This window comes from Talpa occidentalis, unplaced genomic scaffold (genome assembly GCF_014898055.3).
Source record: "Talpa occidentalis isolate TD23 unplaced genomic scaffold, MPIMG_talOcc4v2.1 talOcc4.4, whole genome shotgun sequence".
NCBI lineage: Eukaryota > Metazoa > Chordata > Mammalia > Eulipotyphla > Talpidae > Talpa > Talpa occidentalis.
Window position 1 is genome coordinate 67,145,421 of NW_023604295.1, and position 23,415 is coordinate 67,168,835.

Consider the following 23,415-nt stretch of genomic DNA (forward strand, 5'->3'; position numbering starts at 1 on the left):
TAGTAATTGAGTTTAAAAAATAAAACGTCGCCATGTTGATTAAGATAAAAGAGAGGAACTTCCTTAATAAGTTCACTCTCAGGCATCAGATGAGACTGATATGAAAAAAAAGAAAAAGGATATAGCGCTCTCTCTCTCTCTCTCTCTCTCTCTCTCTCTCTCTCTCAGAATTGTGTTCTTAAACATGGAATAGGAGGAAATATTTTAGTTGTTTTCCTTTAAAAGGGGAGGGTGAATGGTTCCAAAGGTAACAACAGAGGTATAGAAGGTAACTACAGTATGGAAATCTCAGAGAGAACCAAGCTGAAAATCCAGTTATGGCAAAATGCCCTGTTAAAGAGAGTCAATAAAACCACACCTTGAAGACTGAGATTGACATAGAATGTACCCTAAAATCTGTACAGATTTGAAAGGTTAAAAACATGGGAGATTACCTCAAATACTGAAGCATTTCAGGTGCATTTCAAATTAAAGGTTGTAACAAGGAGCAATGTATATATACTATGACATGGTGCCATGAAGTGTCCAATGAATTCAAAGTTAGGCCCCAGGGAGTAAATAAGGAAAAACAATGCAGAAGAAAATATTAAGAGATCAGTCCTAGATCTCAGGGAGTCCTAGATCTCAGGGAGATAACAGTGGGCAAAATAAGTCTGATAATGAATGCTTTTTGATAAAGACACAATCCCTTGGCTTTCATTTCTGACTTGTTATGATTTTAGCTTAACAGGCTTAAGAATTTTAGGGTAAGGGGTACCAGCCAAGAACTGAAAATACCTTGGCACAAGGTTGAAGACAGAGAAATCCAGACCCAACAGAACACCCAGGCTGTGGAGACTGGAAGGCTGGAGGCTTGTGTGAAGGCTGTTTTGAGCTTTACATATACTCCAAATAAGTGATACTCTTGACAAAAGCCAGCATAGATGATGTGCCACTGAAACAGAATCCCTGCTTACTGCAGCACAGAGTACCATAACAAGACAGAGGAAATGAAAATTAAAAGTTTTAATATAAAAGAAATATAAAGGAAAAACATCAAGTATAACCTTATCATTGAAGTTACCATCCATGAAATTTGTGAACTCTGCAAGACAGAAATTCATATACAACTTTCAAGCAAGTAGGAATGTTTGGCAAAGTGCTCCCATACCCAACCCTGCAAATATAGTAAACACACAATGGCATAATTAGCCACTTCATAAATTTTCCCAGTAAAATTTAAACACAAATTATAGGTTCTGGCAGCTGGTACAAGTGCCAGGCACTCTGGTGAGGGTAAAATCAGAATTGACTTGGTATTCCATTTTCTCTAAACACATCTTCCACTTCTCATATCACTATGTCCTACTGCAAAAGTAAGGTGAATTAGCTGTAAAATGCACTAAATTCAAGGAATTAATAGTTTATCTAAATTTAATAGGTATTGGGCTAGAGGAATAAATACATGCATTACTTCTGGATTCTCAGAAAGAACACCAGGGAGGCTGGGGGTTAAATCTCCTTGAGAGGTGAGAAGGACAATCCAATCTGCAGCTACTGAAAACTCCCAACTCTGATATAGAGGCAATGACTCCACTCAAGCAATATTAAAGCAAGGGAGGAATTTGGAATCTTAACCTTTTTGGACTCTCAACTTTAATTTTCCTTTGTGAATTTAACAGTGGGAAGAAATTCATTTGATTGGATTTGATACATTATTTTTTGCTGTTGTTGACACAGTCTTGTTTTCAGATTAAAAACTAAAAGGAAGTTTTAAACTTAAAGACTATCATTGGTAAATTAATGCAAACAGAAGCAATCACCATTAAAAAGTTTTATACTCTGGGCCTCCCCAGTGGCGCAGCGGTTGAGCGCCGGTTCAACCCCCAGCTGCTCCCAGGCCACCAGAGGAGGGTCCCACAGGGCGCACAGACCTCTCCTGCCGCCCGCTGCTCCCCTCAGGAGTGTACTTCCGTCCTTCTGCCTGCTCTGCTCCCTGCCCTGCTGTGGCTGGGTGAATTCTCTCACCCTCTTGCGCTTCTGACTATACCCAGTGCTTGTATAAATAAATCTTAAAAAAAAAAAAATGTGTTAAAAAAATTAAAAATAAATAAATAAAAAGTTTTATACTCCACTGAAATATAACTAAAAAGAGAAACAAAATAAGATCTCTAATTCAATAAACTTTATTATTAGTTACCTGGAAATACATTGTTTTTAAATGTCCTCATTAAGTATCCTCAAAATTAATAACAATGCCCATTATAGTTGATAATTAACAATTTCTTTTTTTTTTTTGAACACTAACTCTTCTATGAAAACCCTCCTGTTCATTTAGAACCCTTGTTCCTTCTACCATGTTCCTACACAGTTAGATTAGAAAACCAATGTAATTTCATAAACGCCTTTGTGCCTTGTTTCTATATTCAACCAGATGTTGAATACTTTGTATTTCATGAAACTTTCCCAGTCTCCATTTTCATTGCCACTACTCAGCCAGACCTTCAATTACCCCATTTCTGAAATGCCCAAGAAGTTGCAGCTTTTCTTTTTCTGGTCTAGGCTTTCAATCTTTACTTCCTTTTGTCTATCTTAAAATAATATTTTATGATGAGTAATACCAATATTTTGCCCTTAAATCTACAGTTCTTCCTACAAAATTCAAACTTCACAGCCAAAATATGAACCACTTAACTTTTCCAATTTCAATACCTATATATGTTCTTGTCCAGCAGTTTAACTTCAGTTAGCAGTTCAAACTTTAGTATGCATCAGAATCATCTGAAAGCTTGTAAAAAAAAAACAAACAAATAAAAAACCACAGATTGCTGGGTCCCAAATCCAGTTTCCAGATTTGTAGGACTAGAATGGGACCAACAATTTACACAGTTATTAGTACTCAGGAGATGCTCTTGTTACTGATCTGGAGAAATCACACTTCTAAGAACCACTCTAAATAGTTGTAAGAACCAGCTCTGGTCAATTAACTACCCCCATTCATAAATTATGCCATGCCATCTACCTTTTCATGAATTATCTGCTCTACTTATAAAGTTCTCCTAACCATAGCACTTTTTTCATACCTACATTTTAATATTAATAAAGACTAAAGTGTTTAAAATCAATTCAAATGTTCAATTCAGTTCCACCAAAACATTCCCAACTATCTGTATCAGAGTCCTGGCAGAGGACTTAATATACAATTGTGTTAGTGGTACAAGTCACCATTTCCCCATTTCAGGGTTTATTTGTATTTACTCATTCACTTACTCAAACCTTATTAAGAGCTTACTATGCACTGTGTATCCCGATGTTTTTATTTTCAGTGGAAGGAAAATAGGTAAATATATTAGTTGGTGTTAATTACCTTGGAAAACAATAAAACATAAGGGATGAGGGGATACTAGAAACAAGATGCCACTTTATCTGTTATGATTAGGGAATATCTTCATTGCTCTGATAAATGGATATTTGAACAGGGTCCCAGAGCAAACCATATAGATACCCAAATGAAAAGTATTTCTGGCAGACAAAACAAAGGCAAAATACAGAAGTCAAGAGGCAAGAATATATAGCAGGTCCTCAAATTAACATCAAATTTCCCTTCAACATGGGTTCTATGTTGATAAGAAATTCAATTCCTGGCAGGAATTAGTCCAGGTGGAGTTTGCACATTCTCCCCTAAACTGCATGGGTTTTCTCCATAAGGTTCCTTGGTGTCTCTAGTTTGTCCCACTCTAAGTGAATGTTTGTATCCTGCTGTGAAAGAGCACCTATCCAGGGTTGATTCCTGCCTTGCACCCTGAGCTAATGGGATAGGATCAGGCACCCAACACCCTGAACTGGAATAAATGGGCTGGAAAATGAATGAATGAATGAATGAATGAATGAATACAAATTATGGTTTACTATTAGAAGTGTTTTGAGTCTTTACTTAGAAGTTTGGTATTGCTTTTGTGACCAGAAATATACTATAGGCTTTTAACTCTAGTTTATATCAATTAACCTATAGTAAAATTGGTTTTGTTACACATCATTTTGTTAAAAGCTGACATTTCCAAGAACTCATAGATGATAAGTGAGAACGTACTATACTTAACTCAAGTTGAAGGAGCAGCAAAAGCATTAGTATAGCTGAAGGTAAGTAGTGGTGGCATAGAATAGGAAACAAGTTAAAGAGCTACACCAGCGTTAAATAATGGTATCTGTAGTCCACTGTAGGGATTTCGGCTTTGACTATGAGAAAAACATGGAAAAGACCCTACTCTTGTGTCTTTAAAAAGATTACTTTGACTGTATGGAGAATAAACAGAAAAATCAGAAGCAGGGAGATAAAATGGTGCAGGGGGAAGATAACTATAGTTTGGATCAAGGTTCTATCAGGGGATGCAAGAGTCAGTTTCTTGAGAGCAGGGTTTATAATTTTTTTTCTCCCTAAGTCCCCTATAATCATTAATATAAGGTTTATCACAAAGTATACAACTAACTTTTTCTTTTAGGGATACCATCTACAATAATTTCATGGTACTTTATATATCTAGATGTATGCCTCAATAACTAAGGATAATTCAATTTATTGATAATAAGAAAAAGTAAATTATGTACTGTCAGTAACACGTGCAACATTGCATAAGCACCTATTAAGTTATGAGCATGTAATAATTATAGAGGTGAACATCAATATATAAACAAGAGAACAAAGAATGACAGTTGAAGGGCAAAATGGCTTCAGTTAATATAAAACTTGTAAAGAACTTATAAATAGACTAATTTATTATTTCATCCATAAAATCAAGAGTTGAGAAAGAGCTACATAGTACAAGTTAGGTGCCAAGAAGAAAAGCAAAAAATGCATACTTATTCTAAGTTTATAAACACAGGATGAAATATAGGAAATCAAGTAATGAGATAAACAAGTTTTAATATTTTCACAATTCAATTTTACCTATTTTTTTTCAATCTCCCCCCTACTCCACTCCAGATGACAAGCTATATATATATATACATATATATATATATATATATATATATATATATATACTTACTGTAGTAAAGTTGGATAATATATGGGGGGAAGGGGGAGATCACTCATCATCGTATTTCCACATATAGACACTATTAATCTTGGTGTATTTCCTAGCTGAGAGACTTAGGGGTAGTTAATTAACACCTCTGAGTCTCAGCTTCAACATTCATAAAATGAAGATTAAAAAATATTATCTCACAGGGTTGTCTCAAAGAAAAAATGAAAATCTAGGACAGGAACTGACATACTTTTTCTTAAAATGCCAGAAAGTAGTTTTTGGGCTATACATTCCCCATCCCAACTATTCAACCCTGCTGTTGTATCATGACAGCAGTCACAGAAAATACAGAAATGAAACTGGTATACTCCAATGAAGTTTTATTTGCAAAAACAGGCAGTGTTGTTTGTGTAGCAAAGGCTCACCGCAAAGGTTCATACCTTTTAATGTCTTTCGATTGTTGTTGATTTGTATTTGTTTAGTCCATTTTGAAATTCTCAAGAGACTCTCTCAAAAACAACAACAAAAATATCTTGGAAATGCTCACCAAGTTTTTTTTTTTGCAAATAACTTCACAGACTTCCTGAAGTATACAAACTGCTTCTATAGATTATCACCTGTCACTGTCAGTAGGTTTTTGGAAACTGCAACTTTAAGTAAAAAATGAATAATATCAAATAATTCCTTTCATTCAGCATCAGCCAAGATTGTTTTTGTCTCATCAATGGTGCTAACAAAATGGTGTTAAACAAAATTATATTATCCAAGGACCTGCTGTACTCTGAAGCAATAAAATTTCTAGATATTCATAGTTAAATATAAATACTACAGAGACTGAAACTTTAAAATGTAATCATTTAAGATGATTATCTAAAACATAGCCCATACCCTCCTCCTTTCAAAAACATAAGATAGTAACTCCTACCGATTCATAATCATCCTAATAACTCTTGCATTTTAAGAATAACGAGTATAGCTCACCATTATTCTGAGTTAAATATATCAGTCAGGTAGGATGGGGGAAAAAAATAAGAGGACTGAAAATCACTTCTTATAGGAAACTTCTGATAGCATTACATTTGATTTATCTCTCTCTTACATTAATGAATATCTTTAGCTTCTGCTACCTGAGTCTTTTAAAAATCACTGTTTCTACTCAGTCATTAACTGCTCTAGTAAGCTATAACATCGATCAAATACCTATGCACAGATACTAATAATAAACCACCAAATTCATATTCTTAGATACAATAAATGTGTCTACTACAATGGCTAAGTACACAGGCTATTGGCTGTCAATCTGGCCAGATTTTAATCTGATATTGTCCTTTCTTTGGCAGATCTTTTTTACTTTTTACTTTGTAGATCACTTTTTACTTTCAAATGGATCATTCTTACGAGATTTTTTAATATGCCAAATTCTCACCAATTTCATAAAAATTACTTCCTCACCTTCAATTCACAGCCTCTCTGGCTACCATCCATCTTTCTTTTTCTTTTAAAGGTCATCTATATCTACTGCCTCTGTTTCTTTGACTCCCACTCCTTAAGCTACTCCAAAGTTTGACTCCTGCTCCCATCACTGTATCAAAAAATTCTGCTTAAAGTCATCAAAGACCTCGATGTAAATTCAATGCTTGGATCTCAGCAGTTTTCAACAACATCTATAATTCATTCCATCCTGAAACATTCTCTTCCCTTTCCATTTGTGGCACCACTGTTTCCTGGTTTTCTCCCATCTCTAACTAATCCTCCTCAGACTTCATTAGAAAATGCAACCTTTCCTACAGGCAATTTAACTGCAGAATCCCTAAAGCTTCATTTCTCAGTTCTCTGCTTTTCCCACTCTAGATCATTTCCCTATGTGAGTTCATTCACAAGTGATTTCAAATACCATCTACATAGCTATGATAAAAAGACCTCACTTCTGAGCTCTGAATTTTGGAAACCCAGCTATCTTTAGGATCTTTCCTTGGATGAGGAAAGGCACTGTAAATTCAACATGTTCAAACTAAACCAAAGAATCTCAGCAGAGTTCAACTTGTCCAAGCATCAAGCCTCTATTAGTCCCTATTTTATAGGTTTTTATACCTTCATAGAAGATATCAAAGTTATAGTATACAAAAACCGGGAACAATACTTGTTGTTACAGCTGTATCTCCAGTGTGTTATATAACAGACAAGTTTCCACCCTAACATCAATGACTTTTTTTTTTTCCTACTGCCTTCTATTTCATAATCACTGGTGCTTTGGAGAGTTGAGGGTGGTACTGAGTGCCTGACACAAAGAAGCATCAATGTACTTCTTGACACAAGGAAGCATCAATGGACTTTAGGCACTTATGCAACACATTATACAGACTGACCTCCTCTCTCATCTTTTTTGCCACCATGTTCCACTATGGTTGTAACAGGTGATGTTGATGGGTCTCATCCAAGACAGCAGATACAAACTGAATAGAGTGCATGCTTAAACAATGAACGGATCTGTCACAGAAAAAGGGAGCTAAGAAATCAATGTGATATGTATTACATGAAGGTTGAAAGTTACCTGGCATTGGGAGTTATGAGAAATTACAAAACCTAAAAATACACTCCAATTTAGTAGTTGATTTAAAAACATAATCAGAATTAGTAGTTAAATTACATTTTAAATGGTCTAATAGCCTTACCTTGACATGTGAATATACATTTTAAATTCTTGCAGTTGACCATATTTTACTATTTTTTTTCAAATACCTAACTGATCATATTTCATTTTTTTAATTACCTCACCACACATATATCTCACCATCTCTCTCTTTAAAGCTCTCATTTTGCTTTTGTTTGTAATTGTTAAGGTATAGTTTAGCACATTTTGGCAAGAAAATCAAAAAGATTCAGTGCCAGCAATAACAGTACAACTGGTGCCTTCTGTTTGGCAAAAAGGCAAAATGATTGTATCATTAAAAAACTTACAAGCAGCAAACTTTAAAAATATTTTCTTCTACCATATTATCTACAAAATTAAAACTGAAAGAGACATAAGATATATCTCCTGTATCTTTTCAGCAGTTGCCATATCATGAACAGTTTCCCATATGAATATTCTTTAAAAACATGAAAACCATTTTTAAAAACCTAAATTTTTAATTTGTAATTTACTAATAAAAATAGTATTGCCACAGAAAAACAGAAGTAAATCCATGCAATGAAATTATTTCTAGCTCTGAATATTCACTGCAGAGTAGATCAGGAAGTAGGATATCATTTTTCAAAAGTAAATAAATCACTAAGAATTAGTTTTAATACTTTGCTTTTCATCATCTTTCATATCTATTATTCCTTATTAAGATTAAAAACTAATTTCTGTTTCAAAAGACCTAAAACCACAAGGAAGAATATAAAAACTGACAGAAACAATATTTGGGTAGTTACTTTTTAAAACAGAGGGAATAAGTTCAGGAACAAAATGATTTGTGCTGAAAAATACCAGAAAACCTGAGGAATTAAATTACCACATACCTTTAAAATTGAAGGCAAAAGTAGCCAAAAACAGAAAGATCAGCTGAATATCTGCTCTAGATATTTCCCCTTCTAGATCAAAAACTACTGAACTAAAAGAGACTCAGAAATAAAGAGTAAGGGAGGAAACGGTAGGACAGATAGGAGAGGATATAGAAAAACGGGAGGGTTAAAATCAAAGTGTGTCCACTGAAGAATGAGATGTTGAGGTACTCCCTATCTTCTCTATCAATTAAGCAAATTGATCACATCTACAACTTGGAAAACATTATTTACAAACAGAGGTAAATATCAAGATGGTTAAAAGGGCTGCAAATGCTTGCCTCTGGGGAATATATGGAAAAGAAAGGGACAGTATGACGGCTATTTTTTGTTGTAAGTGGTTAAAAAAAAAAAAAAAAAGCCTGGTTCCTCCACAATATCCATACTTGTTTTCTTCCTTCCTTCCTTCCTAACAGAATCAGCTATACATTTATCAAGGGAATAATACAAAAAAAAAAAAAAATCTGTTAACATTCTTTTCAAATGGAGAGCACTAACAAGATGGAAGCGAAAGTCAATGAATAGAATTTAGGGCAAGGTGCTTTTGGCTTACCCTAGAGATACCTGTTCCTACAGCTTGAAACTGACATGTGAATGAAACACCAGCAGTAATGTTAGATCATTAAACAAATTCAAAATAAGACCAGAAAAATAAGAAATAAATGATGACATGTGCTGATAAAGCCACTATAGCATCCCTACACTACCCATTCAAGACTTTCTACATGAGAAATAAATGTGTACTATAGTTTAAGCTATTTAAGTCAGGTGTCTATTAGCAGCAAAACGGAATTCTTAACAATTAACTCTTGCATGACTGTTTAAGCATATACAAATATTTATAAAAATTTAAAAAGGCGAGGGGCCTCCCCGGTGGCGCAGCGGTTGAGCACTGGGTTGGGAAGCTGCCCTACAGCCTCTGCGGCGCCGGTTCGATCACTGGCTGCATCCTGGCCACCGGAGGAGGGTCCCACATGGCGCATGGACCTATCCTGCCGCCCGCTGCTCCCCTCAGCAGCGTGCCTCGGTCCCTCTGCCTGCTCTGCTCCCCGCTCTGGCTCTGGTGAATTCTCTCACCTTCCCGCGCTTCTCACTGTACCCAGTGCTTGTATAAATAAATAAAAAAAATAAATCTTAAAAAAAAAAAAAATTTAAAAAGGCGAATCCATTTTATCTCTTAGGTACCTATTCTAGTGCTGGATACATATTAGCTGTTTTAATTAATTATGTAAGGATCATTAAATACTATTTGCCATTTATATCAGCATTACACCACAAGTATCTGCTAAAAGTTCCAAAGTCTTGATACAGCTGGGAAAACTTAGCACTGATATTTTGACCAGATAATTCTTTATGCATTATAGGATGTTCAACAGCATCCATGGCCTCCATCCACTAGATGCTAGTAGCAAACCCCCAATTATGGCAATGAAACATATTTCCAGATATTGTAAATGTCCCCTGCAGGAGACAAAATTTCTGAGAAAATCTAGTTGTTTTCGTAAATCAGTTAGTGCTTCATCAGAGTCCCTCAATTTTTCTAGTTAAATAACAAAATTTTATAATTGTAACATTTCTAAAGTTTCTGTAAAATATGGGATATAAACTGTAGGTAACCTACAAATAAGATTATCTTTAATGTCCCTCTTAAACCTTCAGAGGATTTCACATGAAAGAATTACTAGTAGCTTCTTCTATTTAAGCCTATCTGTGCATTAGGTATAAGACTGAGCACTTTACCTTCATTCTCTCATTTTATACTCCTGACTATTATTAACCCTGTTGTAGCAAAAAACAATTTTAAAGTTTATTTTAAACAACATATCAAGTGTTTCTAGAAAAGCTTTTTTTATCGTATACTGTATTCATTCTAGCACCTTAACTTCTTTAGTTTACAATCAACTTATAATCAAAAATTTTCAGCGTATCTAGCATCAAAACATGTTGACTTATTACAACCTTCAGGAATTGGGGAAATGTTCACAGTATCTAACAAGTCAGAGAAATAATCATTATCTGTTTCTTGAAATATTTATTACACTGTGGCACACAGAAAGAATAATTTTGTATCTCCAATTCATGATTCCCTGAGTACTTCCAGTAACTTTTTTTTTCCCTCTTTGCATAACCTGTCAAAAAAAATCACTTCATAATTGTTTGAGGATTTATTTGTAATTTCAATGTGCCTTTCAGTAGAAATTGAAAGCCGGATGCAAATCCCAGCTTGTCTACCCACTAGAACTGAAGACAAGTTAATTTGTTCAAGTCTCAATTTCAACTATGTAACTTGCATAATAAGACCTATCTGAAGGCCTAAAGAAGTTGTAGGACCTCATGAAAAATGTATTTCCCCTTCCTCAAGGTAAATTTACCATCAGTTAGGGGCTTATTCTGTTTAAGCATCTGTTGAGAGTGTACCAATAAGACTTAAAGGAGGATGTGACAGAGGCAGTTCTTCCAAAATTACAGAATGTAACTATTTGGAAATCAACACTTTCAATCTCTCAAATCACTCATTTCAAAATTCAACTGAGGCCTAAGAGACTATTCCCTTAGTTTGAGATTTTAAAATTCCTGGTATTGTTTCTCAAATAGAATGTATATCATAAAATGCACTAAGTTGCATGTGTAATTTATCACTTATATTATCTACTGTGTTCTGTCTTACTTTTCTTTTGGTAAGACTCAAGAACCCCTCTTGAAAAGTAGTATTCCTTCCTCACTCCCTTCACCCAGAAATGAACTACCAAGAAATCTTGATTCATATTTCTTTCTAAGAGAAGGAAGATAAATTGGAATCTTTATTCTCCATGTCACAAGGCCATGTGTATAATTTATTAGTTAACTATCACCTACCCAAGTGCATATTATACACTTAATGGTTTATTCAATATTAAATAATTTATGAATGAATGCACACTACTTAATATTGCCCTTAGTAAATATTAGGAAATCAGATGTTTAAAAACAAACAATTTTGGGAAGGAGATTATATACTTTCTTTACTAGTAAAGAAGGAGAAGGAGATTATATACTTTCTTTACTAGTAAATATAGCAGAACTACTATACTAGAATTTTAATCAATGGATAAAATTCAATTTCATACAGGTAATCTGTAATTCCAAGTTTTAATTAAAAAAAAAAAAAAAAAAAAAAAAGACTTCACAAAGCTGACCTGCGAGATGGAACCAGGACAATAACCCTAAAACCAAATCTGTTGGTAATCTAGAGTATTTATAAAACATGTGATAAGGTTTCAGGTAATAGTTGTTAACATTAAAGTATTTCAGTATAACATTCATAATTTAGGAATATAAAAGTTCATTAAGTTTAGTTTTATTTCCTTGGGTATTTAGAAGGTAGCAGTTTTATCAAATAATCAACCTCATTTATTCTTCAAATACTTTATTGTCACTGTACACTATTCACATGCTAAATTTGTTCATCTGTTCTTAAAATTGGTATCATTAAATAGAATAAGAGTAGCTACAAGTTTTCCAAAAATGTTCTGGTCCTCAAAATTTTAAATTTTACAGCAATTAAGGGTTATCAGATCAAGTAAATTTACAAAGTTAAGTGTAGCCAAAATCAAGTTGCTCATTAATGACATAAAAAGCACAACATGGGGAAAACAAGACTTTCCGTCCATGAATATAGAAAAAAGATCCACTGTGCCCTAATTTTCTAGTTTAAAATTTCAGTAGATCCACAATCTACCAATAATTGGTTTCTAGATGTGAAAGATACAGCCATGAAAAGTACTGCAAAGATACTGAACCTCTAAATCTGGTATATGCTAACACCAAAGATAAAAATACATTTTCAAGAAAGTCACTATATAGAGAGTAGTGCCAAAGAAAATGGGCACACCCTTTGTACCAAGACAATGACTTATCTATGGGGGAGTGATGAAATCAAAAGACAATTTAAACGAAAGCATTAACTTACCTTAAAATGTCAATTCCACCCTTTCTCTTTCAAAGTTTGGGATGGCATAAAAAATAAATTTCAGCAAACAAGATGCCCATTCCTTACTAACATTATTTCCCACTTGTTACCAAAATGAAATGCTAACTTTAATATGTAAAGAATCCAAACCCTTTAGATAGTCATTCATTTAATTACTCTCCCTATTTGACTGAAAAGAAAGGCACAAAGAGGTTAAGTCACTAGTCCAAGTTAATACTGCTAGGAAGTGGTGGACCCAGAATTTGAATCCGATACATCTAAGATGATAAGCAATTAATGTTTTTAAAAATGAAGTGGAAAAGAAATAGCTAAAACAGTTGGCAAGACAAAAGTGTTATGAATGAGAACAAAACCTCTAAGCTACAGAGGTATGTAGATGTGAATGATGCAGATTACACAGATTTGACCCCTAGACAGGAACTTTAGTTGCTATCACCCTTGATTATGGTCAAACATTATACATTAAATCGTAGTGGCAGTCAATCAAGTAAAGAAAATAATAAACCGTGGGGACGCTGTGTTTTACAGGCTAAATAAAATACATTGTAATTTTTAAACTGAGTGGGGGGGGGTGGTGATGTAAGTGGAGCAATAGTTTAAGAAAAAGAACTTTCTCTATGAGCAATTAATTAGAAAAAAAGAGTGCGTGTATCAGAGCACGGAGGTAAGAAAAGGAACGATGACAGTCATGCTGCCACAGCCCCGTGTCTCCAAAAAGTAACTAAATCACCCCCGGCAGCACCTAATCCAAATGGAGGATCGGCCCCGCGGATGTCTTAAGGGGATGACAGGAGACCCTAGCAGAGGGGGAGGGGTGGCGATGACAGGAAAGGGGGCGACAGAGAGATGGCATACTTCCCATCTCCGAAAAAGGGGAGACTACCGGGGGCAAGGGGAGGAGAAGGGGAGGCAGGAAATGTTTCCAGAGACTCCAGACGAGGGGAGAAGGAACCGGGTAGGCGACACGAGAAAGGCGGGACCCCCCGGCTGAAAGGGGTCCGCGTGGGGCAGGGGTGGCTGTCAGCACGGAGCTCGCCGGCCAGCAGACCCTCGCCGGCCGTCGCCGGCAACTCTCACTTTCTCAGCAGCCCCGAACGCGGGGTCATCCCCGTCCCGCTCCCCGCCCCCCACCGGGCCGGAGAGGTGGAGGAGGGCGCCTCACCCTCGCTCTGCGCGTCGGGCCGGCGGACGCCGAGCCCGACACAGCCCCGATCCGGGGGCCTGGGGGCCGAGAGACACGGGGAGGCCCGGGACCGGGTGACAAGTCGCGGCGGCCGGCGGCGCCTCACCTGACAGAAGCGTCGGCAGTAATCCCGGCTGCTGATCCCGCCGCCGCCGTCCCCGCAGCCGCCGCCGCCGGCGCCGCCTCTGCCGTCGCCCGCAGCCCCAAGCCCCGCAGGGCCGGGCGGGGACTCCACAATGGCCACAAGCTCCTCTCCGAGGCGTTCGGCCTCTTGGTCGCTCTCTTCCTCCGCCATGAGGCTCTCGCCGCCCAGCGCGTACCAGCCCCTGCGCCGCCGCCGCCGTAGCTGCCTCGGCTAACCTCCTCCTCCTCCTCCTCCTGTTCCCTCCCCCTTCCTCCGCCCCAGCCGGACAGGGGCCTCCCGGCTAGCTCTACTTCCGGCTCCGCCCACCCACGCCCCCAGTTTTCATTGGAGCTTTCCAGCCGCCAATCATGTACCTACCCGCCCTCGCACGACCATTGGTCAAGTCGGCCGTCTGTTTGCTAGCCCCGCGGTCCGTTGGTCAAATGCTCCTCGGCGGTTGCTGGGGCCCTCCTACGAGCCCTGCCATAGGCGGTGCAGGAGGACGGGGCGCGGCGGGGGACACGGCGGCCGCCGCGGGGCTCGTTCGGGCAACGGCGGCGGCGGCGGCGGCGGCGACGGGTCCTCCTCCTACCTCACCCGCCTGGGCCTCCTTTTCCTCCTCTTTTCCGTTTCGACCGGGTTTCGTCCACTTCCCCTAGCGGCCGCCCCGCTCCTACGGTACCAGAGAACTCGGGAGGCCGAGGGTGGGCCCGGCCGTTGGTGCGGGCTCCGGGCCCGGGGCCTTCCGTCCCGAGGCGGGGGGCGGGGCGGGGCCGGGGCCGGGGCCGTTGTCGGCGGGAGGAAGAGGGAGGAGACGGGAAGCCTGACAGCCGCTGCCCCCGCCGGCGCCCGCCGCCGCCTCCCCCGAGGCTGCCGCCAACTCGGCCGTCGAGTTCCGGGCCCGCGGCCGGCGGCGGGGACGCGGCCTCCGGGGCTGGCGGGGCCGGGGCGCGGCGGCGCCGGCGTGCTGGGCTCGGCGCGGGCGGAGAGGGGCGGGCGCCCCGAGCGTCCCGCGCCCGGCCCGGCCGCCCCCTCCGGAATCCGGGCGCCCGCGGCGCGGGAGGAGGCGCGCCGCGGGCCGCGCGGCTGAGGGGGACGGGGCGAGCGGTGTGGGGTCCGCGTTCGGGGCCGGGGCTGCGGCGGGGCGTGACCTCGGAGCGATTTAAAAGACACCTGCGCGGTTCCTGTTGTTGACGTTCTTGTTCATCTTTCACCCCCTCCCGCTCCTCCCCTCCCCCATTTTCTCTTTGCGTGTGTGTGTGTGTGTGTGTGTGTGTGTGTGTGTGTTTCGCAGTAAAGGCATGATTTCCCGGCACCGCAGGGAAAATAGGGTGCAAGCCCAGAAACTCTTTCCCCACCACCACTTGTTGAAAAACTGATTTGAAGGCATCTCCGAGTTTGAACGGAAAGTGCCAGGATTTCATGCGCCTCGGGTTTTGAGCTGCAGTCTCTTCACTCCCGAGTACCAAGAGGAAAAAAACTGGAAACGAAATCGGTAAACATTTAAACTTGAAAACTTTACAGTGCGTTTTATTTCGGTTTAGATGCCTTCGTTGACTAATCAATGGTCTTAACTTTCTGACCAACTCGTTTGCTTAAAATATCTTTTACCTTTTGTTGAAAACACTTTCGTTGGGATCTGTAAACTCGAGCATCCTCTACTGGGGGGATATTAGCCTCTGCAGTAACTTAAACTTTTGAAAGTCACTAGACAGGGGAGTCACAGGACTTTCACATTAACACAAGTGATTGAGCATTTTTTTGCTTCGAAGAATTACATGCATGTTTGTTATTTGCAAGTTTGAAATCCAAATATTCGTAAAACTTCGCATAGATTTAGGCATTACTGGGCACATTTAATATTTTTTGTAATTAGGGTTACTAATCTTAATTGAAACTTATTTGCTATAGCAGTATAAAACATACTGTAAATTTAAATTGCATATGTCTAATAGTAATTCACTGCTCACTGAGAGGAATCATATTTGTCTCATCTGCTGTTAAAACCCTAATCTAACAGTATTTATCATGAGAGCCATGCATTAAAGAAATTAAAAAGAAAAATAGAATTAAAAGCTAAACTTTGTCATAGTTTACAGAATTCCTGTGAAATGTTAAATTCTCCTGAGTATTTTATGTCCACAGGTGTCAGTTTCACGTTACCCAGCTGTTAATTCTTAGTATAGATTAACAGAATATGCCATTTTTTCCGATGATGTTTATAAAGCCTTATTCCTTAGAGCACACTTGGGAAATTTTCTCAAATATATTTATATAGTACAGACTTTCATTTTGAATTCTGTCAAATTCATTTTGATTTCTTATATCTAAATATAAGTGCTTATTACCCAAAGACATGACTCCAGGGAACGCACAGTTTTTTCTGACCAACTTTGTTCTGTATCTCAAGTTTTCAATGCCATAAAAGCATGATTTTGACAGTGCTCATAAAGCTTACTAGGTTAAATTGAGAAATATTAAGCTGTTTCTGAGTTAAATGCATGGAAAAGTAGTGAAGATAATTACTTATTCATGAACAAATTGTAATTGGGCGTCTACTATATAGTAGGTACTGTATTAAGTGCTTAATTTTGTTCTACTTATAAGTTACGAAGTAAAGTATTAACAAATGTAATTATAAAGCTTTAATGGAAAAAGGGGGGTAAATTGGAGAAAACACTTTGCATCTCTTGATTATCAACTTTTTGAAAACTTAGAAGAGTTATATTTGCATTGAAAGAGAACTTTGAGTTCTATACTTTGACTTTAAAATTTAATGTCAGTGCTGCTGTTAATTACTCAGGTTGTGTTCTTTGTAGTTCTCACTTTTTATCTTCTCAGAACAATTTTTGGTAATTACATTCATCTTCATGTAGAATTAAGCAGTTTAGTGGCCCTCCTATTTGAACAAATTTTTGCACAATTTGCTACAATTGTGTTCCTATAAACAATTGCTCCAGAATGATGAACGGGGAAAGAAGTTCTTTTAAGCTTCAATACATATCTAAAGTGGATGATGTTAATATAATTAATAAATATTAATCCATGATTAGTTTTTCTTAAACAGTAGTGACATGGAGGACAGTTGCAGTTCTTTTTTAATAGATCTAATGTATTTTCATTTTGTCAAGGGAATGAACCTCGTTGTTAGTAGGAGTTTAGTTTGCCTTTTTCAGGTAAATTAATACTTAATATATGCAGTCTACCAGTTTGAATTAAGTTTTCTGAAATCTTAAGTCTAACAGTGTTTATACCTGCTTTGTGAATTTCTTCCCAAATGGACCATTGTTATAACAATTATCTTTATTTCTCTTGTGTTTAAAGAGCCTAATTCAAAGTAAGAATGGAACGATTCGTCGTGACAGCACCCCCTGCTCGAAACCGTTCTAAGACTGCTTTGTATGTGACTCCCCTAGATCGAGTCACTGAGTTTGGAGGTGAGTTGCACGAAGATGGAGGAAAACTCTTCTGCACTTCTTGCAATGTGGTTCTGAATCACGTTCGCAAGTCTGCCATTAGTGACCACCTCAAGTCAAAGACTCATACCAAGAGGAAGGCAGAATTTGAAGAGCAGAATGTGAGAAAGAAGCAGAGGCCCCTAACTGCATCCCTTCAGTGCAACAGTACTGCGCAAACAGAGAAAGTCAGTGTTATCCAGGACTTTGTGAAAATGTGCCTGGAAGCCAACATCCCACTTGAGAAGGCTGATCACCCAGCAGTTCGCGCTTTCCTATCTCGCCACGTGAAGAATGGAGGCTCCATACCTAAGTCAGACCAGCTGCGGAGAGCATATCTGCCTGATGGATATGAGAATGAGAATCAACTCCTCAACTCACAAGATTGTTGACAAGGAGGTTATCACCATTGTGATCAAGATAAATAATGTGGAGTATTAAAGTTATGTGTTGATTGTGTGGTTCATTTTTATATTTATTTCATTTAAAATCATGTGATGCAGAATAGTTTTGCGATGTGTATATAGTTGCAGGCAAAACAAAACAAAACCTCACTGCAAAACTTACTGTTAGTCACCAATGGTGTAAAGCAACACTTAGGGTTTAGAGTGTGCTAGTACCAGAAACCTAATGGTTATCTTTAAAATTGATGGTATTTCTCCTGAAATTTTTGTGCATGGAAGAACTGCCCGCTTTTTTACCCTGTTGCCATATATGATTATTCCTTGTGAGATTACTTAATTACTTGGATTGAAGACTAAATCGAAGCTGCTGCCAGGCAACACCACTCACAGTAACATATAAAGGATTTATTTCTCATTAGCAGATCCTCTTGAAAAAGGAAGGGTGGTGGGAAAAAATTCTTATATCATCAGATCCCTAGCAGAAAATGACTCTATTTCAAACTATGCTTTATTTGTATATGATGTAGTTAGCTTAACTTTCCCTCAGTTTCTCACTGTCTTTTTCCTCCCTTTTTAGACTTAATGTTCTATTTACTAACAGCTTTACGTGACCAAAAGACTAAAATCTTTTCATGTCAGTGCCAAAAGCCATGGAGAATTTTGCAGTGACATGATTTTAGTCTCTTAACTATAAACAAAAAATTTTGAACCCTAGCTTTCATTTCAAGCATCCTCTTGAACTTGGAAGCCTTTTTTATTTACCTCTTGGTGTTCAAAGACTAAAAGATTTGCATTTTGATTTAAACAGGTAGATACTTTATGATTGAGTTTCCTGTTTTTCAGTGAATTAGTAATTATCTTGGCTTTCAGATCGGATATTAAGGAAATTACTTTCTATACATCATAACTGTGTAATTTTATGAGTTTGTTTAGGTAAATAGACTTTCACTTTTATTTGCTTTGCCTCTGGTGGCATAAAGTGTTTAAACGTGGGTAGTAAACGATTGTCTACAAATACCGGCAAGATTTTTGTAGTGGAGATCTGGCAGTACCCTGCATAACTGGGTAAGGAAATAATAGGTTCTTTCAAAGGTCTACCATGTTCAGGAAATGAGCTCTCTCTGAATCTCACTGTCCTGTTAAGGCTATCAGAGTAGCTGAACCCAGTTACGTCTTCATTGGAGACCCAAATTATACTGTTTGAGAATTAAACTGCTAGAAAACTTGGGCTGGCGCTTTAAAAATAAAAATCTTTAATTCTCTGAAAATGTTCAAGTGAAAAATAGTTTACAGATACATTTCTATTACAAAGTCTATGTGACTTGGAGTTACTTTGAAGTTATCACAAATATTAAAAAAAAATAAAAAGCCAAAGTAAGAAAAAGGTTATGATTTTATATTTTTTAGAAACAGCTTTCCATGTCTAAGTTTCTTTAACAAACTTAAAATTTCTAGTCCAGATTGTCAAAGTGCCCATTTGGTTTTAGTTTTTGTGTAGGTTGTTTTCGTTTTAAAGTAAACCAACAAAATCACTTGTCAAAATTTGAACTATCAGTTTTGCTCATGTTCATTTATGTTTAAGTAGCACAATAAATGCCTGGAGTGATGCTGCTCTCATTGACAAAGCACATGTTTGAGGAGATAAGCAGCAAAACACAAACAATATGTACTTTGCTTTTCCTTCCTCTAGTAAAGAATTTGCAGGCAACCATGTTTAATTTGAATTATCTAAGAAGCTAGGGAATAATTGAGTTTTATTACACTATTCAGAACAAAAAAAAATTTAGATAAACAATCACTCTTAATTTTCCAAATTTCTATGTGATTCAGACTGTTCCGTATTGTTTAGATATTAATATGTGCTAATAGCAAATACATAGTGACAACATCACTGAGTAGTCCAAAGCAGTAAGCTGGATGACGTTACACTAGAAAAACAACAGTAATTCACAGTTAATGTTTCTACTTGTTACAACTGATTTGATCATTTAGGTCCTCTATATTTATTTTAGTATTTCTCCAGGCTCCTAACTAATTCCCACAGATGCTGTATCTAGGGGTATAATCTATCTAGTAGGATTATATCATGTCCTTAGAAGCATTTTCCTTCCTGTTAAAGAGATTTAATGTTTCTTTACTGATTATGAAACTTTTTGTTCCCTAAAACTGTTTAACTTTGTCTCATAGTGAAATAGATAAAGCAAATGATTGTTTTAGCCTGCTCAAACTTGTACAAATCCGTGAAACCATAGTTGGCATATGTTAGGTATGAAATGAATATCTAAGGCATATGCTGCTGTGGAAGTGTAGTGGACATGTACAGAAACTTTCAACCTTAACTATATAGTGTTAGTGTGATGCTATACTATTGGAAGAATAGCATTTTTTTTCTATTTTATAAGTTGTATGCATAAACATAAGATTTGTAATGTTTCATTTATAAACTGCTTTCAACACATGCTTACCTATTAATAGTGTTTTCTCAAAGTATGGTAGTATGTCTTCCAGAATTTCACTATATGCTTACAGTAAATAGTTCTAGCTTGTTGAAATGTTAAATTTCTCGTTGGTTTCTTTTGATCTTATGGAGCATATAGCAAGCCTGAAGAACATTGTAATCATTTCTTACAGGGCACTAATTTAGAAAAATTGTGTATGAAAGCCCATATAGTTATTCATTCTCAACTTTGAGTAAAACTAAAAAAAAAAAAAAAAAAAAAAAAATGCTACTTCTACTTGATGCATTTGGCTCTACTAAATTTTCTGGGACCAGAAAAATGAAAGAACAATTTCTGCATCTTAAAATTGTAGCCAATTAAGAGTCTACTTGGGATTGTTCTAAAGTATTCATTATTTAAAACTATTGTAAGTAACACTTGGCAAGATCCCCAAGCAGAAAGTTCCATGTTAAAACTTTTCCTAAAAGAATTTGTATGTGAATGTTAATGGAAAACACATTTAAAATAAAATTTAAGGTGGCCCAAAATAAAAGCCACAAACAATTCATCATTTTGGTGCTTAGTCTTTGTAAAAGGGCTCTGTGGTTTGACTTGCCCCAACTGCCTTTAACTGCATACAGATCACCTTAAAATGTTTTTTAAATAGAAGTTTTGTTCTATAGTTCTAATAAAGACCTTAACCCTAAATAAATTGCTTTAACATCTATCTGGTCAGCACCGATTAAAATGTGAATAGTGAAGTGGCTATCCTAAATCTTGGTATTTCTCAATCCATACTATGATACTGGACTTCTGAGGTAAATACAAATATCTTGTTTGTACCCATAATACTGTATTCATTAAAATTTTACTATGTTCAGTTTTGTATACCCATACTTTTTTTTTTTTTTTTGCTCGTGCATGTATCAGTATAAATGTCTCATTAAAGTTTTGTCTGTGACTTTTAGAAATAAATTTCAAAAATTTTTCAGAAGTTTTTGAAAGCACATTTTGTTTTGTGAATCAGTAACATTTCATAATTACAAAAGATTTGCAGAATTTTACTAATTTTGAGTTTTATTTTTCTACTAGTAAAATCTCTAGAATTATTAATCCTTAGGGCCAATGTAAAAGCATATATTCTGTGAAATCAGATTCACACCATAGCTGAAGATAGTCCACCCCTAAAATTATGTAGGCAATATTTAAATAAACAGTGCTTTTATTTGGAAACTTAATTTTCTACACTTCAATGACAGACAAACACTTGATTTGCTTCTCAAATTTTTTTGTCTTTCTGAAAGATTTATTATATTCTAACTCACCACTGGGGACCAAAAATTGCATACAAGTTGCAGATGGCTTGCCTGTTAGTAGTTTTATGTAGTTTTCAGGGGGGCAGTATAAAGTATTTTTCCTGGAATGAAATAGTAGAAAGGACTTTAAGAAATTAGTCAACACATTCTGCTTTCAACTTAATATCTTCAAACCAGAAACCTGTCTCATTTTTCCTATATAGTCAATTTCACAACTTTTATTAAATGTAAGCCAATCAAATGTATGTTCCTCTGGGTATCAGAACAATTACCTTTTTTTGTCTCTAGGAAATAAGAATTATTTGTGATGCATGTGATATATAGCATGCCTTCCACCTGAATACCTCTCCAATAAGTTACTTGATGTCAGTTGTTTTAAGTACATATTAGAGTAAATCTTAGCTCTCTCCTTTAGATGTTGAAACTACATCACTTATTTGTAGTGTTCTTGGTTAACTTTGAATAATATGCAATCATAGTATTTATTGTGTCGAGCACATGCCTGACCCTTCTCTAACCATTAGAGATGCAGTAGAGAAAATAAAATATTCCTGCCTTCATGGACCATCCCTTCTAATGATGATTCATTGTCGTAATACAGTGACAACCAGGAGAAGGTGGTGAGGAGGATGGTAGCACATGGGAAAGGGCACATCAAATATCCTTGTGTTTTCTTGGTAGTTCCCCTAGGCAATGTTCATGAAACTAAATAGTTGCCAGCCATATCGTTGTCACTGGTTTATCTTGAGTCTCAAAGTGTTATTTATATGAGAAGAGAAACAAAAATTGAAAATTTGCAGAATGGTCTGCATATTCTTTGAAAACTTGCAGTCCAGGGCCTTCCTGGTGGCGCAAGGGGTTAAGAAGCAACCTATGAAGATCTCCGCAGCCACTGCAACACGAGTTTGATCCCTGGCCAGGGAGATACCCACATGGCGCAGCAAACTTCTCCTGACTCACCCACTGCTCCCCTCAGCAGTGTCTTTCAGTAGACCTGCCTGTTCTGCTCCCCACTCTGTCTCCGGTGAATCCTCTCATTCCCGCCCCCATAACTCTGGCCTGTACCCCATTTCTTGTGTGTATAAATAAATCTTTTTAAAAAAAGAAAACTTGCAGTCTATATAATCCATAAAATGTCAATTTACAGATTAAAATCTATTTTGGGGATTGACCAAAGCCTCTAAATGAGTACCTATCACATATTTTAATGCAACGCCTATCAGAACACAAGGCCTATGTTGAATATTAGATATCCAAATAGTCACTGTGTCCTTAGTTACACATTAACCAATGATTGTCATAATCCAAGCCCCTGGGCTCGTATGTATATCAGATGACACTCTTCAAACTTCTCTGTTTAGCATAAAAGGGATCAGTGTTTTTATTTTCCCATTACAATTATTCCTCATCACAGCATTTTTGTGTAGTTAAAATCAATAAAAATGATCCCACTTTTATGGCCATTTGAATGATTGTCTACCTCTGCACCAAATAGTGTGCTGTGATTATTTCCCGTCTCATACAATTTTTCAATTTTTCTTTAAATGATATCATTTTTTCATTTGCTATATTTTCTGTTTCCAAATGCACCAAGAGATATGACAAGTACCTTTATGAGGCAGATACTTTTCAAATGCTTACATGTGTCAAACGATTTCATTGATTTTCCCAGAGCCTCCCTTCCTTGCCTTTTCCCCTCCTACTCAAATAAGAACCTGTTTTTCTCTTTTCTCTAAGTCCAACGCAATGTTCACCCAGGGATGTCACTTCGCTTTGCTGCTTTTCTGACTAGATCCTATCCTGCATTCCACAGCCCCACTTATTTAGTCCATTGCTTGGTTTAAACACTTACTCCAAGAACTTCCTAAGAAAGATTGTATGGAGGCCTCCCTGGTGGCACAGTGGATTGAGCACACTGCTATGAAGCTGTTGGTGGCCCTGCAGCACGAGTTCAATCCCTAGCCTGCCAGGGAGCA

General features: G+C 37.5%; 3 protein-coding genes across 7 annotated transcripts in view; 2 read left to right on the forward strand and 1 right to left on the reverse strand.

Moving 5' to 3' along the window:
* ZNF654 (zinc finger protein 654) overlaps nucleotides 1-14,360 on the reverse strand; it is a 68,856-nt gene extending 54,496 nt beyond the window's left edge. For 2 of the 5 annotated variants that reach the window (XM_037525688.2, XM_037525687.2), the window contains exon 1: nucleotides 778-935. Coding sequence is in view for 3 of the 5 variants with exons in the window: in XM_037525686.2 (XP_037381583.1) it covers nucleotides 13,809-13,997 (189 nt within the window). In the remaining 2 variants the exon portion in view is untranslated. Of the gene's footprint in view, nucleotides 1-777; nucleotides 936-13,808; nucleotides 14,020-14,204 lie in introns of those variants that run through there. The other 3 variants (XM_037525686.2, XM_037525685.2, XM_037525689.2) reach the window with 3 other exon arrangements.
* LOC119257605 (uncharacterized) lies at nucleotides 14,353-15,210 on the forward strand. Its single transcript, XM_037525692.2, has 2 exons — nucleotides 14,353-14,504; nucleotides 15,121-15,210. Exon 2 carries the CDS (start codon nucleotides 15,128-15,130, stop codon nucleotides 15,203-15,205), a length of 78 nt encoding a protein of 25 aa, XP_037381589.2. The 5' UTR covers nucleotides 14,353-14,504; nucleotides 15,121-15,127; the 3' UTR covers nucleotides 15,206-15,210.
* Nucleotides 15,211-15,281: 71 nt separating this feature from the next.
* CGGBP1 (CGG triplet repeat binding protein 1) lies at nucleotides 15,282-21,102 on the forward strand. Its single transcript, XM_054700698.1, has 2 exons — nucleotides 15,282-15,321; nucleotides 17,151-21,102. The coding sequence occupies exon 2, from the start codon at nucleotides 17,170-17,172 to the stop codon at nucleotides 17,671-17,673; it is 504 nt and encodes a 167-aa protein (XP_054556673.1). The 5' UTR covers nucleotides 15,282-15,321; nucleotides 17,151-17,169; the 3' UTR covers nucleotides 17,674-21,102.
* The last annotated feature ends 2,313 nt before the right edge of the window (nucleotides 21,103-23,415 follow it).